General features: G+C 41.1%; 1 protein-coding gene across 1 annotated transcript in view; it reads left to right on the top strand.

Moving 5' to 3' along the window:
- STARD7 (StAR related lipid transfer domain containing 7) overlaps nucleotides 1-16,986 on the top strand; it is a 27,264-nt gene extending 10,278 nt beyond the window's left edge. Inside the window, exons 2-8 of the mRNA XM_019446131.2 lie at nucleotides 420-628; nucleotides 1,186-1,235; nucleotides 2,959-3,069; nucleotides 3,150-3,232; nucleotides 3,683-3,782; nucleotides 12,355-12,439; nucleotides 13,531-16,986. Of these exons, the coding sequence (XP_019301676.1) occupies nucleotides 420-628; nucleotides 1,186-1,235; nucleotides 2,959-3,069; nucleotides 3,150-3,232; nucleotides 3,683-3,782; nucleotides 12,355-12,439; nucleotides 13,531-13,715 (823 nt within the window). The 3' untranslated portion in view covers nucleotides 13,716-16,986. The remainder of the gene's footprint in view (nucleotides 1-419; nucleotides 629-1,185; nucleotides 1,236-2,958; nucleotides 3,070-3,149; nucleotides 3,233-3,682; nucleotides 3,783-12,354; nucleotides 12,440-13,530) is intronic.

Raw genomic sequence — 16,986 nt, 5'->3', positions numbered from 1 at the left:
TGGGTATAGTTTTTTGGGGGGATGTTGAAAATGTTTTGGAATTAATGGTAATGGTTACACAACCTTGTGACTATACTAAAAAACATTGTATTATACGCTATAAAATGATTCTTCTGGAATGTGAATTATATTTTTAAAAGAGGAGGAAAAATATGTAATTATATAAGTTTTTATAATCAACCCTTTGAGGTAGGTGCTGTTATTATCCCCATTTTACAGATTAAGAATACAGACTGGTCAAGTAATTTAATGTTTTGGTGAATGAATGTTGGACTGGGATTCAAACTCAGGAAGTCAGGTTTTTATTCATTTTATACTGCTTTAAACCCACACCTTTCTTATGCAAGTCATTGTGTGGACGTTTCATTTCACAGGTTAATTACAACCACCTGCACCATTCCTTTTGTTTTTCTTTGCAGATCCATTGATGAGATGAAGCGGTTGGAGGAAATGTCACATGTGTTTCAGCGCTCTGGAGTTGAACGCCACCCTTCAGAACCAAAATCCCAGACAGAAGGGAATGAAGATTTAGGGGGCAAAGAGCAGCCATGGGAAATGGTGATGGATAAGAAACACTTTAAGCTGTGGCGGCGCCCTATTACAGGCACTCACCTTTACCAGTACAGAGGTGAGCCCAGCTTGGCTGCCTTGTGTGTTCCATGGTTGCCCAGGTGTGCAGGACTTTTGTTCCTCATCCTCTCTAAACTGTTCTTTTCTGATTCTTGATCAGAAAATTTACCATGGTTTCTTGTTTTTGTTTTGCCTCCCCCAGATGACAAGTATCTCAGTGTCTTCATTGCTATACTTTGCTGTAGGTTGTCTTTGTCTGTCTTTGCTGTCCCAATAGGATAATCTAGTTTTTGAATCTGCCTTTTATGTTTCTATAGCAAATGTTTTTTTGTTGTTGATGTTTATTTATTGGGGGGGGGGCAGAGAGGGAGTGAGAGAATCCCAAGCAGGCTCCGCTGTGTCAGCACAGAGCCCCATGTGGGGCTCCATCTCAGGAACCCTGGAGTCATGACCTGAGCTGAAATTACGAGTCGCCTGACTGAGCCACCCAGGTGCTCCTGAATCTGCCTTTAAGATCTGTCTGTACTCTATAATTGGAATGCAGTTAAGTGATAGGAATAAGGCAAGTGATGGGGATGTGGCATTAATCCCTTATTCTTTGTTATGTCATTCTAGTTTTTGGAACCTACACAGATGTGACACCCCGGCAGTTCTTCAACGTTCAGGTGAGTAAATTTTTCTTCCCAGATTTGGAGCTTCTAAGCCTGGAAATCCACTGCAAACTGTCCACATGAATAATTTCTTTAACTCTGAAGACATTGGCTTCAGTACATCTATCTTTGTATCCTTCTTCTCCTGTCAAATAGCATCTAGGTACACATTGGACTTACTCTTTGTCCAAGGGGATGAGACTGATTCTATCCTCTTACAGGGCTGTTGGGAAGATCAATTAGAGGAATGTAATTGAATGTTTTTAGTATTTTATAAGGTGTTACGGTTATTTTTTCCTAAACAATTTAAGGGTAAGTTACATACGTGTCCCTTTATTCCAAAATCCTTCAGTGTGTATTTCCTAAAACTAGACATAGTCTCCTAACTGTGGTGCCATTATGAAAGTCTCTAAATTTAACATTGATGCAGCTCTTATACTCTTTTTTTTTTTTTTTTTTTTTTTTTTGCAGCTCTTCTACTCTTGTTTGTATTCCAGTTTTTATCTATTGACCCGACAATGTTCTTTACAGCATTTTCCTCTTGAGTGCAGATCCAATCAGGATTTAGTAATGTGGAATATTGCCACAGTGAAGCTATTTAATTAGTAAAGATGAAGAGTATTCAAAGACTCCTTTCTTCCTTGGGTGGAAATGTACGAAAAGGGGAGGTGGGATCACCTAGAGTTGTATAAAAATTTTTTTTTCCTTCTTGGATTTTTCACTGTTTTATCAGGCTTTCAGTAGCTAATTAATGATTATGACACTCACTAATAATATGCAAGTGCACACTTCCCCCCAAACACTGAATTTTGTTAATTTATATGGAATTTTTGTTGAGTTTGGATGTGTATGATATGTCTTATTTTGAAATTCCCTGGTTACAAGTGATGCTAGAAATTTAAATTTTTTTTTTTTTTAACGTTTATTTATTTTTGAGACAGAGAGAGACAGAGCATGAACGGGGGAGGGGCAGAGAGAGAGGGAGACACAGAATCGGAAGCAGGCTCCAGGCTCCGAGCCATCAGCCCAGAGCCTGACGCGGGGCCTGAACCCACGGACGGCGAGATCGTGACCTGAGCCGAAGTCGGACGCCCAACCGACTGAGCCACCCAGGCGCCCCTGATGCTAGAAATTTAAACATACGCTGCCTGCATTTCTTTTTGTGAAGTGTTGCTCATACTTTTGGGCTTTTTGTCTGTTTAAATCTTTAAAAATTTGTTTTACCCTTGTACATTTGTATGTCATTACCTATTAAATTTTCCCTAAACATGTCTATCACAATAGTTTTTTCTTATATTTTCCTTTGCTTTGCCTTTTTAAAAAAATACTTATTTTTGAGAGAGAGAGCGAGCGGGGAGGGGCAGAGAGAGGATCCGAAATAGGCTCCATGCAGTCAGTGCAGAGCCTAACGTGGGGCTCTACCCCATGAACTATGAGATCATGACCTGAGCCAAAATCAAGAGTTGGTTCCTTAACTGACTGAGCCCCCCAGGCGCCCCTGTGCTTTGCCTTTCTTTAGTAAGATTCACTTTCAAGATAATGCTATTGGCCTATAAGAAAGGATTTTGAAAGACTTGTCTAAAATAAACACAGCTGTGTTTTTCATACTTTGCCACTTTTAGGTCAGGTTTCCATTTCAGAATAAGATCCTTGGGTCAGAGGTCCAAGCATCTGGAGAAGTCTTCTGCAGCTTTGTTTTGAATTTCTTAGGTCTTGACAGTCTCTTCTCTTTCTACAGCTGGATACAGAGTATAGAAAAAAGTGGGATGCCCTGGTAATCAAGCTGGAAGTGATTGAGAGGGATGTGGTTAGTGGTTCTGAGGTTCTTCACTGGGTAACCCATTTTCCTGTGAGTATTTTCGTTACTGTTTTTACTTTTATCACATCCATGTGAGGCAGAACACTAATTCTGCCTATTCTTTCCTTTAGTATCCAATGTATTCCCGGGATTATGTTTATGTTCGACGGTATAGCGTGGATCAGGAAAACAACGTGATGGTGTTGGTGTCACGGTATGTGTGGTTACTTGTGGCTCCTCCTGAGACCCTTTAGCTGTGTCCTTCATAGATGTCTGGTGGGAGTTTGCATGGTCTTGTTGTTAATAGGGGCGCTGCTAGGACCCCATCCATCCCAGCTAGAACACGAGTGGGCTTTGACTGGTGACAGTCTAGGAAGATAGAAGGGATGTAAACTTTTCATTAAACCATTTCTTTAACCTTAATATTGATAATTAGAAAAATAAGTGCTTTTTTCTTCAGCACAAAGGTTACAAAGCCTAGGAATCACCAAGGAAACTCACTTTGTTTTTAGAACTTAATTTGTATTCATTCATCTTGGTGACTCTCTGTTTTGTTTTATTTTAAAAATTAGAGCCAGCTTTTTAGATTTTCCTCTTAACTTTAGCTCTTACGCTGTTTTGTATGTAAACATTACTGAGTTTCCTTAACTTTTCTCCTTACCAGTGCTGTGGAGCACCCTAGTGTTCCAGAGTCTCCAGAATTTGTAAGGGTCAGATCGTATGAATCCCAGATGGTTATCCGTCCCCACAAGTCATTTGATGAGGTGAGTTTTACATCATCCGAGAGATGATGTGTAGCTGCTATGGGATTTTCTCAAGGAATGCCTTTTGTCTGAACTGGGAAGGGCAGTGGTTCTCAAACTTGGCGTGCATCAGAGTCCACTGGAGCTTGTTAACATACAGTGCTGGGGTATGGCCCAAGAATTCTCATTTTTAAGAGGTCCCCATGTGATGCTACTGGTTTGAGAACCATTGCTGTAGGGTGATACACCTGGAAGATCCTCCAGGACAAAGTTCTGATGACCCACGACTCCTGTTTGTGAGAGACAGGAGAAGACGACGACCTGTTAGCGGCATTCTTTGGGAACTGAAGGAGCACCTTTTCCATCAAAATTTCACCACAGTGGGCAAAACATTTGAAACCTTTCTGGATTTCTGTTTCCTTATCTGTAAAATGAGAGTGTTAAAATAATGTTCTCAGCTTTCTTTAAAATTCTGTGACCTTTCTTTGAGAAGAATTTTTTTTTCAATGTAGGGAATTGCTTTTTTTTTTTTTTGTGAAATCTATTGAGTTTACTACGTATTGATTCCAGTGGTTGCTGGTTTTAGTTGTATTTCACTTTATAATTAAAGGCTTTGTTTCTTTCATTACTTTTATTTTTGAGCTGGATGAACTGTGTGTTAGTATGGTTTTGTTTTCAACAAGTTGTTCTATTTATACTGCCTGACGTGGGACTTTAAATATGACAGAAATGGTGGTTCGCTTCAGTTAATGTGGTGATTGACTCTTTTTAACTGGGAGATCTGTGTGTTTACTTGTATACTATTTTTAGAGCAGTATTTTTCAAACAGATTGCTACCCGTTAGTGGAAGACAAAATTAATTTAGTGCATTATGACCAGCTAAAAAAAAAAGAAAAGAAAAAATACATGGAGTAGAAATCATCTGAGTGTAAGCATATTTCATGAGACTTGTTTAGGTACATACGGATGTATGAATGTGTGTGTATGAGGCTGAGAGAGAACTGGTTGCAGTGTAAAAAGTTTATTTACAGTGTGTTGTAGTTAAAAAGTCCTTTAGAACTTTAGAAAATAGAAAAGAAATAGTAAGGCTACTTAGTGTCCATGGCTAGTTGCCTTTAGGAAGGGGAGCCTGGGTCAGGCTGGAGACCGTGTGGGAGACAAACTTAGGTCTCACTCTTTTCCTTTAAAATTTTAACCTTGCCCCCCATATATTTCCTATTGGGAAAAAACTGACTTGAGTTCCAGCATTGCTACCTTTAGAAACCATGACCATGAAATAGCCAAGGCATCGTTTAGCACCTAGCCGAGTGTGTTGTATCTAGCAGGGGCCCAGTAAATAATTTCTTTCAGTTGGGGTGGGGGAACAATAGAAATTATCTATATAATTCTTTTAGTGTATTGGTGGCAAGCTCTTATGAAAAAGGTAAGATTTGAGTGGGGTCTCTTGAAAAGGCAGACTGGATAGAGGAAAACAGGAAGTGCCCTGGGGGCAAAGACAAAAATGAGCCATGAATAGGTTCAGAGACTCACCACTCAGAAAGGAAAGTTGAGATTAGGGAGGAGTGATAAGTTAACATTGACCACGTAGATAGAATACTTGAAAACCAGGCAGCTGCATTTGGACTTGGCAGATGGAAAATAGATCCTTGAGCCAAGGTATGGTGTTTTATTTGTTTTACTTTTATATACATTTCAAATTTTCCCTAATTAAAAGATAAAGAAGTAGAAAGAATCATGTTGATGAACCTTCTATTCTATATCCATTCCCAGCTCCAACAGTGATCAACTCATGGACAAACTTATTTTATCTATATCCTTTCTTGTCCCTTTTCCTGCTCTCCTGATTATTTTGAAACAGTTTCTTGCTTTACTATAGAAGAACCCATAGAAGAATTCTTCTATAGATATTTCAGTATTTATCTCAAAAAGAAAAAGCATTTTTGGAAATACAACCTCAGTGTCATAATAATCCCTAATATCAAATAATCTAGTTAGTGTTCATATTTTCCTGATGGTCCATGAATTTTTTTGTAGTTGGTTTATTTGACTCAGGACTCAGTTGGTTAAGCGTCTTACTCTTGATTTTGGCTCAGGTCATGATCTCCCAGTTGTGAAATGAAGCCCTGCGTCAGACTCCGTGCTGGGCATGGAGCCTGCTTTAAAAAAAAAAAAAGTTTGGGCACCTGGGTGGTGGCTCAGTTGGTTAAGTGTTGAGTCTTGGTTTTGGTTTTGGTTGAGTCTTTGGTTTCTGTCTCTATCTCTCTCAAAATAAAAAAATAAAAAATAAATATCTTTTTTTTTTTTCTTATTTATTTTGAGAGAGCACGAGCTGGGAGGGTCAGAGAGGATCCCAGGCAGGCTCTTTGCTGTCAGTGTGGAGCCTGGCACAGGGCTTGAACTCATGAACCGTGAGATCATGACCTGAGCTGAAATCAAGAGTCGATGCTTAACCAACTGAGCCACCCAGGTGTGCCAGAAGATTTTTTTGTTTGTTTGTTTGTTTTTTTTGTTTATTTGCTTTTTGAGAGACAGAGTGTAAGCAGGGCAGGGGGCAGAGAGAGAGGGAGACAAGGAGTCAGAAGCAGGCTCCAGGCTCTGAGCTGTCAGCACAGAGCCTGACGCGGGGCTTGAACTCACAGACTGTGAGATCATGACCTGAGCTGAAGTCGGACACTAAACCGACTGAGCCGCCCAAGCTCCCCCCAAAAGATAAAATTCTTGAAGGAAAAAAATAATATCATTCAGACTCTAGACATTTGAAATTTGTTCATATTATCTCTTGAGTCTTTTGAAGTCAGTATGTTTCCCCTCTTTCTTTTTTGTTTTTTGTTTTGTTTTTTGTTTCTTGTTGTTGTTGTTGTTTTGCAATTATATTTGTTGAAGAAGCAGGGTTTTTTGTCCTGGATCTTGATGATTGTATCTCCATAGTATCATTTAATGTGTTCCTCTGTCCCTGTCCCCTGCCTATATTTCCTGGGTATTGGTAGTTACTGTTCAAACCTCAGGCTTGAACAGATTCAGGTTGGTTGGTTGTTTTGGGCAAGACCACTGTATCAGAAGGCCAGTTGATGACTGTTTCTTTCTTTGTGAATTTAGAAATGATTGGTGATTATGGCTCAGATCCGTTATTTCATTAGGGGTATAACAAATTGCTGGTTTTGTAATTCCTTTATTTTTCTTCATCTATTTCCACTTATTAATTGAAATACATTAAGGTAATTTTCCTCACCAACTGTTTGGTTTTCTATAGTGCACATAGGAAAGGGAAGTAAGAGAAATGGTTGATTTGTTCCTTTATTTATGAGTTTCAAAATAATGCATTGGTCCTTTCAACCAGGGATCCTCCAAAGGTAAAGTTTTTATTTTTTTGTTATAGACAAATACCATTAGTCTTTGCTGTAGAAGAACCGATAGAAGACTTCTTCTAATGCTATTTTAGTTGTTGTTGTTTTTTTTTAATTTAAATCCAAGTTAGTTAACATATAGTGTAATAATGATTTCAGGAATAGAAGTTAATGATTCATCACTTACATATAACACCCAGGGCGCATCCCAGCAAGTGTCCACCTTAATGCCCCTTGCTCATTTAGCCCATACCTCCCACCTAGCACCCCACCACCAACCCCCAGTTTGTTCTCTGTATTTAAGAGTCTCTTATGGTTTGTGTCCCTCTCTGTTTTTATATTATTTTTGCTTCTCTTCCCTTATGTTCATCTGTTTTGTATCTTAAATTCCACATATGAGTAAAATCCTAGGATATTTGGCTTTCTCTGCCTGATTTATTTCAAACAGCATACATAATACATTCTAGTTCCATCCACATTGTAGCAAATGGCAAGATTTCATTCTTTTTGATTGCCAGGTAATATTCCAGTGTGTGTGTGTGTGTGTGTGTGTGTGTGTGTGTGTGTGTGTATGTATGTGTGTGTATCATAGCTTCTTTATTCATTAGTTGATGGACATTTGAGCTCTTTCCATACTTTGGCTATTGTTAATAGTGCTGCTATAAACATTGGGGTGCATGGCCCCCCTTCAAATCAGCACTCCCATATCTTTTGGATAAATACCTAGTAGTGCAATTGCTGGGTTGTAGGGTAGTTCTATTTTAAATTTTTTGAGGACCCTCCACACTTTTCCGGAGTAACTACATCAGTTTGATTTCCTACCAGCAGTGCAAAAGGGTTCCCCTTTCTCCACATCCTTGCCAGCATCTGTTGTTGCCTGAATTATTAATTTTAGCCATTCTAAATGGTGTGAGGTGGTATCTCACTGTGGTTTTGATTTGTATTTTCCTGATGATGAGGAATGTTGAGCATTTTTTCATGTGTCTGTTAGCCATCTGGAGGTCTTCTTTGGAGAAGCGTCTATTCATGTCTTTTGCCCATTTCTTCACTGGATTATTTGCTTTTTGGGTGTTGAGTTTGAGAAGTTCTTTATAGATTTTGAATACTAACTGTTTATCTCATCTGTTATTTGCAAATATCTTCTCCCATTCCATTGGTTACCTTTTAGTTTTGCTGATTGTTTACTTTGCTGTGTAGAAGCTTTTTGTCTTGAGGGTAGCTATTTCAGTTTTTAAACATGTTTGGTTAGTTTTAACCTATTGCAGTTATTCTTTTTCTTTTTTTCAGTTTGTTTATTTTGAGAGAGAGGTGCGAGCAGGGGGGAGGGGCAGAGAGAGGGAGAGAGAGAATCTGAAGCAGGCTCCAAGCTCTTAGCACAGAACCCAGTGTAGGGCTTGAACCCATGAACTGCAAGATCATGACCGGAGTTGAAATCAAGAGTTGGATGCTTAACTGACTGAGCCACTCAGGTGCCCCTACAATTATTGATACTCAAATTTGTCCCAATTTTGGCCATTAGGGGCCTCATCTTCCTGGCTTGAATCCTTTTGACTTGACCTCAGGGGTTCTTTTGTTTTCTGCTGTTACAAGATATCCTAGGTTCATCTTGTATAGGTTTAGCTGAAATTAGCATTTCTTTAGGGAGTCCTGGTTCCTTTTAAGAAAATGTCATTTAAATACCAGGATTTGGGGATGATGACTGGCTCAGTCAGTAGAGCATGTGATTCTTGATCTCAGGGTTGTAAGTTCAGGCCCCAGGTTTGGTATAGGTATTACTTGAAAATAAAATCTTTAAAAATAAATAACCAGAATTTGGTTTCTAGGAGTAATAGCTATTGGTTTGCTCATTGTTTTTAGGTCTTTTCAGAAGATAAAACTAAGTAATAAATTTTACTTGTTTGTTTTAAAGATAAATCTTGAATACATGCCAATACTTTTAATTCAAATTTCAGACTGGAGAGTTGTTTATTATTTTGTGTCTTACATCTATCATATTTTCCCATGATGAGAAATTCAGTTCTTATCACTCCAAACATAACTACCCATTTGCTTTAACCTGATATATACACAACAGCTTCAGAGTAATACCGCAAAGATCACCAATAATGTGATGATTTAAAATTTGTATATATATATTTTTTTATCCTTAGGGTATGTACACAGGGTACAAAATAATTGAGTTTAAGTTACTTGAGAGGCACCTGGGTGGCTCAGTCAGTTAAGCATCCAAATTCAGCTTGGGTCATGATCTTGTGGTTTGTGGGTTTGAGCCCATGTCATCTCTCTGCTGTCAGCGTGAGCCCGATTTGGATCCTCTGTCCCTTTCTCCCTCTGCCCCTCCCCCACTCTCTCTCTCAAAAAATAAACATTAAAAAAAAGTTTTTTATTACGTTTCTTTATTTTTGAGAGGCAGAAGAGAGGGCATGAGTGGGGGAGGGGCAGAGAGAGAGACACACACAGAATCCAAAGCAGGCTCCAGGCTCTGAGCTGTCAGCCCAGAGCCGGACGCGGGGCTCGAACCCATGAACCGTGAGATCATGACCTGACCCAAAGTCGGTCATTCAACCGACTGAGCCATCCAGACGCCCCCAAAAATAAACACTTAAAGTTATTTGAAATAGGTGTTCTCTTTGTGATTTTTCTTACTGACTCAGTTTGTAGTTGGGTTCCCTGTTTTCTACTTTACTTTTGATTTTTAGATACTGCTTTTTAAACTTAATTTTGTTTTATTAAATTATGAAAAAAATTTGTTTTTCCAAAGTGAAATTTATCAATAACTAGAGTGATTTTGCTTATATCGCTGTACCTTCCACCCAGTTCCATCCTTCTTCTTATGGGTAATCATTGTTTTTGGTTTCCTTTTAAAACACAAGTAGTGGTGGATGAGAACCTGGGTCTCTTGACTTCTCAGCCCAAGTGTTTTATGGGAAGAATAAAGTCTTTTATATATATTAATTAATTTAGTTTTCTAGCCAACCTTTGTGGTGGGTACTGTTACTGTTTCCACTGTACGGGTTTTACCTTTCCCTTCTCTTTACTTCCATAGTATTCATCTGTATCTCTGTTACAGCATCTATTCTGTTAATTGAAAGCTCCTGAGGGCAGGGACTAGCACATTTTTGTTTGCTCTGTCATACCCAGCACAGTGCCAATCACAGCAGACATTCAAATATGTATTGAGTAAATGAATAAAAGATTAAACAATCCATTCAGGAAAAAAAAGAACTTTGGTGTAAAAGTGTGGGAATTTAGGGGCACCTGCGTGGTTTAGTCAGTTGAGCATCCCACTTTGGCTCAGGTCATGATTTCATGGTTTGTGAGTTCAAGCCCTGCATCGGGCTCTCTGCTGTTGGAGCAGAGCCTGCTTGGGATCCTTTGTCTCTGTCTCTGTCTTTGCCTCCCCTGCTTGTGCTCGCTCTCTCTCTCAAAAATAAATACATAAACATTTTAAAAAACTGGTTTTAAAAAAAAAACCATGGGAATTTAAAGTTGTAGTTCTACCACCTGGAGTTGTGGCCACTCTGCTTTAAAAAGTACAGACATAGGAGCACCTGGGTGGCTCAGTGGTTAAGCGTCCGACTTCAGCTCAGGTCATGATCTTACGGTTCCTGAGTTGGAGTCCCATGTCAGGCTCTCTGCTGTCAGCACAAAGCCTGCTTCAGATCCTCTCTGTGCCTCTCTCTCTGCCCCTCTCCTGCTCACGCATGTACTCTCTCTCTAAAAAATAAACATTAAAAAAAAAGTGCAACATAAGAGCGTTTGGTTATCTCTTACCCCTTTGGATGGAGCATGATTGGTTACTTCTCCTAGGATCAGGACACTTGTAAATCTCCTTAATTTCCTGTCCTTCACTGGAGTTAGGCAATGAGAGTGCTGAGCCAAAAAGAGTGGTGGGTGCAAGGGCCCTGCAGTCAGAATTCTGGGTTCGTCTTGGCTGTCATTGAGTATGTGGGTAACCTTGGGCAAAGCTCCTTCTTTTTGCTCAGTTTCCCCCCCTATAAAATGGGGTAACAGTATCTACATTATAAGTTGAAATCGTTCCTGGCACACCATTAAGTGGTCTATAAAGGTTTGCTGGTAGTAGTAGCAGCAGTGCGGCAGAGTTTATATCATTTTAAAAATAATTTTTAAAAATTAAAAAAAAATTTTTTACATGTATTTATTTTTGAGAGAGCACAAGTTGGGGAGGGGCAGAGAGAGGAGACACAGAATCCAAAGCAAGCTCCAGGCTCTGAGCTGTCAGCACAGAGCCTGATACGGGGCTCGAAAACTGTGAGATCATGACCTGAGCCGAAATCGGATGCTTAACTGACTGAGCCCCCCAGGCACCCCCGGGAATTTTTTTTAATGTTTATTCTTGAGAGAAAGAGCACAAGTGGGAGAGGGGCAGAGAGAGGGAGACGTGGACTCCGAAGCAGGATCCAGGGTCCGAGCTGTCAGCACAAAGCCCGATGCAGGGCTCGAACCCATGAACCACGAGATTATGACCTGAGCCAAAGTCGGACACTTCACCAGCTGAGCCACCCAGGCGCCCCAGAGTTTGTATCATTTTGATAAAGATTAGGACCTTTAAACATTTTGGGATATGTGTTGGGATTTTCAAGACCACTCCCAAAATTCACAGGAAGGACTCCTAGGACTAAGCATGTAATTGTACTCATGACTAAGATTCATTATATAGTCACGTAGTAAGGATACGCAGCTGGATCATAAGGGAAGAGACAGGCAGAGTCTGAAGGAATCCATGTGGAGGCTTCCTCTTGCTGTCTCCCGTGAAGGAGAGCACATTCTTCCAGCAACAAAAACATAGCAACAGGTATGTGATGTTTCTGCCCAGAGAAGCCCATTAGAGACTCAGCACCCAAGATTTTTATTCAGGGCTGGTCGCATAGGGATCCTCTGCATAGCACATACCAAAATTCCAGATGTCCCCAGAAGGAAAACAGGTGGTTAGCGCAAACTGTATGATTGTTTGCACAAACAGACAAGACACAAAGGGAGTCACCCTTACACTTGACTGGGAATACTCCGGGAGCCAAGTTCCCGGATACCACCCGAGGGCCAACCTTGTAGGGTGGCCCTTCTACGAATGGCAACCTCTGAGGTCTTCAGTATTAACACTTTTCTGTGCGGGGTAAAAAATGACACTGTCTGCCCCAGAGTCCGATCATGATCATTCTGGGGTACTGGATATGGAAGCTATGGTGGGTAATTCAGGTATCATTATTTTTGCTGTACTTCTTTTTCAGAATGGCTTTGACTACTTGTTGACCTACAGTGACAATCCCCAGACTGTGTTTCCTCGCTACTGCGTTAGTTGGATGGTTTCCAGTGGTGAGTGGGCACTTGTATACAAGGCCTGGAACCTGGGCTGAGCATTTTGTTTTTCTCTAGCTCTTTTTTAAAAAAAAATTTTTTTTTTAACGTTTATTTATTTTTGGGACAGAGAGAGACAGAGCATGAACAGGGGAGGGGCAGAGAGAGAGGGAGACACAGAATCGGAAGCAGGCTCCAGGCTCTGAGCCATCAGCCCAGAGCCCGACGCGGGGCTCGAACTCACGGACCGCGAGATCGTGACCTGAGCTGAAGTCGGATGCTTAACCGACTGAGCCACCCAGGCGCCCCTGTTTTTCTCTAGCTCTTAATGGCAAGCAAGATTAGTGCTTGTCTCATGGGAGCACTGTTGGAGAAATTAAATATCTTTCCTGGTCCATTCTTGAATACTGTGAAGACATTGAAACCTCCAGCTGGGGTTCAGAGGGATGAGAGTTAGGGAGTCCCTGAAAGCAACATGTGCCCAGAAGGGAGTTTTAAGAACAGTTGCTCAGCTTTTATTCCTTAAATATGGACTGTGTATGTTAATGTGTTAACAATTTTTTTCTTTTTAGATAGTGTTGGAGGCCATACAATCTGGTGGTAAAAATGTGGTAGTTATAGGACAGTAACCTTGAGAAAGGGGCTACCATGTATCTTGACAAAGGCTACATATCACAGCTGTAACTGTACCTTTTTCTTCCAATTCCTTGTTTTAAAAAGCATCCTCATGTGATTTTCTTTCTTTTGCTTCTCTGTAGGCAGCTTCTAATACCTCAGGGGGAGAATGGAGAGATTAGGTGTTTCTGTTTGATATTTGTCTAAATAAAATTGGCAGATAATTAGGCTATGCTACTGATAAGTGGTGTTTTAATCACCTAAAAGCCTTATGCGGCTTGATCAGTACCCCTTTCCAAAGGATCTCCGAGGTCATGGATTGTTTTCACTGTATACATTTTAGGAGGCAGCTGTCACTCACAGGTTGTTGATTAGGCTGTGATCTTTATAAGAAAGGAATTGGCTCCCTACCGTGAAAGAAATAGGGCCTTCTAATTTTGAGCCTATTGTCGGTTTGTATTTCAGCCTACCCAGATTTTCCTCTCTCCCACCAGGCATGCCAGATTTCCTGGAGAAGCTGCACATGGCCACTCTGAAAGCCAAGAACATGGAGATCAAAGTAAAGGACTATATCTCATCTAAGCCTCTGGAAACGGGTAGTGAAGCCAAGGCTACCACCCCGTCTTCAGAGCGGAAAAATGAGGGTAGTTGTGGCCCTGCCCGGATCGAGTACGCTTGAAGGGTTTTGGGATAAGAAGGGACAGGCTGCTTTTAGCCCTGTCTCAGTTCCTTATCTGCTACAGAATGGGGACATGTATTAGAAAGCGTCTGCTGTAACCACCAGTGCAGGATAACTCAATAACTGGTGTCCGATTTCATTCAGAGCCCTTATTGCTCTTTATCAAAACAGGAGGAATCATCCATGAGGGGGTTGTCATATTCTCAGGCCAAGCATTTTGAAATTCAGTATTTCATTGAGCTAATCTGGAACAAACCTCTCACCTCAGGCCAGAAGGGGACAACTTCTTTTCGCTTCCTGAGTAGTTTCCTCTGCCAACATTCCAGTTCTCACCATCGGTTCTGCGGCGCTTGGGATTTCCTTCAGTTCTGAAGGTCCAGCTGGAAAGTACAGTTGGCCAGTTGAGTCTTCAATGAGGGGTCATTGGGAGTGCTCTTGGTAACAGTCCTAGTGTTGAATGGATGTGAACTATTGCTTGGCAGTGTAAGTGCCTTGTCCTCACCCTGCTTCTATCTTTAGGGACATCAAGTTTGTACCAAGGAATTTCTGCCTCCCAAATACCACCCCATTGACTCGCCACCCCCCAAAGCAGTTTCCTTTGCATTGACCAGTTCTTCTCTATACATGCACTATATTAATTTGGATCATCGCCTCCTTCCTTAGTCCGTTTATCAAGAACACTGGGAAATGAATCCTTTCAGATGGTAGCTTTCTGTGTCATCAGTGTTTTGATAGGGTCAGTGGTGATGCTCAAAATATCACACTTTAGGTTTGGGGTTTTTTTTTGTTTTGTTTTTTGTTTTTTTAACCTTTGTGTCAAAATGTAGGAATTGGGAACTTGAGTAGGATTTCTCCATAGTCCTACTGTAGAGAAAACACCATGTTGATTCAGGCATTATTTTTCACACTTCAGGTTTGACTGGATGCTGAGGACTTGTCCATCTTGGAAGGCTAAAGGCAGAGGAATGGGGGTTGGGCCACTCCCTTGGAGCTCTCAGAGCTGTAGACAAGCTGTGTGAAGAATTAGATGTAATCTTGCCCCAAATACTAATATAATGGGGATGTGGTTTATGTGACCCTTTTCTTCCCCTGCAAAGTTTTTCCTCCTCTTTTCAGAGTTAAAACGAAAGCAAAACTACACTGTTTGGGTAAAGTCACAATCAGATGTATCAGTTTGGCCTGGCTGATTTTGCTTATGGTCCTGCTGCAATCTGACAGAATAGGGATCAAGTTTTAAATACTCCCTTCTCTTTTTTCCGTAGAATTTAAACGGCTGGATTTTCCCCTTTTTTCCTACTTGGCTACCCTTTTGTGTTGTTGAAAAGGGGATCTAAGCCTCAGATTGACTCAAACCTCTGGACATTTTTGTTGCCTGTTAAGTTTTGTGCCAAGGAAATAACTGCCCCCGTGTCTCATGTCTTGCCTTCTCTGAGTCGTTGGCAGAACAGAGAGATGTGTTGAGTATCTCCAGCTTCTTTTCATTGATCATTTCTCTCTTCTCATCCCCAGGACTTCACAGAAGCCAGGGAAAAGCTCCCTGGGCTATGTCTGAACTTAGCGCCTGTGATTGTTGGGGCATGGATGGTGGTGTGGTTAAGAGTGTGTGAGTGCACAGGTGTTAAGGAGCTATGTGTTGCTCATGTTCCTATTTTTGGCAACTTGACCCTATACTTGGGGTCAGTCTGTACAGTTACTTATGTCATTGTAATGATTTCACTTCTAACTGTGACATTTTTATCAAATGTGTGAATAAATACATAAAGATTGGTACAAGAGTGTTTGTCTTTGGACATGTGGTGGTGGGAAATCTTGTATATTGGGCTTATGGTTTCTTCCTGATCAGAAAGTTGGAGTGTTTCTACTTAGGGTTGGCACATGGAAGCAGCAAGGTGTGGTCTGGGTAGGGGCTAACACAGAGCTAACCACCTTGCCTTGATTATGAGCCCTTTCCAGGTAGCCAGTTTGGCAAATGAAAACAAACCACCTGTTTCCACTTCGTTGTCTTAATCTACTCACCATCTCCTTTGCTTTTAAGGAAGGATCAACCTGAGGAAACAGTGTTTGAGCTTTGCTGACAGTGAAACTTGGGAGGGAGCAAGGAAAGGAGGAAAGGATTTGAGGAAGCCAGGTCTAGTGCGGGAGGCAGACCGGGACTCTGGCTGGAGAGGGAGGGTGGTGAGTTCAAACCCCACTTGGCCTGGTGGGAAGTAGGGTCACACAAGCAGTTCTGCTAGAGTGTAAATTTGTTGCAAGGCGATGGATAGATCGGAGACACTTAAGAGCATAACGTGAATTTTGAGTTTATGTGTGATTCTGCCTGTGGGAAACACTACGTGAACACAAATGTACACCTGAACCATTAAGGCTCTTTTCTCCAAATTGTTCGGAGATAATCACTGGAAAGCCATCCCTGCTTGTAGACTACTTGTTAGGTGTTGTATGCTTATGGGTGCACATGTGTTTTTATAATCAGTTTGGAGAGTTGGTGACTCTGGCCTCCGCCCTGCTGCAGAGGCCCCTACACGTGGCATCCTTGACATCGTTCTCCAGATTCTGCATTAACACTTCCACTGAGAAGCATTTGAGTTCTTACAGAAAGCAACATTTCCATTGTTGGACAGTTCTAGCTTTCAGGAAGTCCTTTATGTTGAGACTAAATGTGCCACCTCAGCATCTACCAGGATCAGTGGGTCAAGCCCTGTCTTTGGAACAACACAAGGAAAACATTTCCATGGGATAGTACTTCACATTCTTGAAGACAGTGCTCATGTGACCTTTACCCTTCCCCAGGTTTTCTGTTGCTAGCAGCTTCAAAAATCCTTCCAACTCTTTATTATGAAAATGTTTGAAAAATTGAAAAATAATAAAACTTTGTATGCCCTCCCCCTACCTTTGCTGGTTGTTAACTTATTATGGTGTGTGCTTTGTCTTTATATATAAATACACTTTGCTGTGGACTGAACTGTCTCCCTAAAATTCACATGCTGAAAGTCCTTATGGCCAATGTGATAGTATTGGAAATGGGGCCTTTGGGAGGTGATTTGAATGAGATGAGGTCATGAGGGTGGAACCCTCCATGAACGGATCTGTCCCCTTATGAGAAGAGACCCCAAAGTTTTGCTTGTTCTCCCCTTCCACCGTTGTGCAGACAACAAGGTAGCCTGGCAAGCCAGGGGAGAGTGTTCTCACCGGGAACAGGATTGGCCAGCATCTTGAGCTTGGACTTTTAACCTGCATAACTGTAAGAAATAAAGTTCTGTTGTTTAAGCTA

Source organism: Panthera pardus, unplaced genomic scaffold, assembly GCF_024362965.1.
Source record: "Panthera pardus isolate Hobbes unplaced genomic scaffold, ASM2436296v1 HiC_scaffold_26, whole genome shotgun sequence".
In the NCBI taxonomy this organism is placed as follows: domain Eukaryota; kingdom Metazoa; phylum Chordata; class Mammalia; order Carnivora; family Felidae; genus Panthera; species Panthera pardus.
This window is presented reverse-complemented; position numbering and strand designations above follow the sequence as displayed.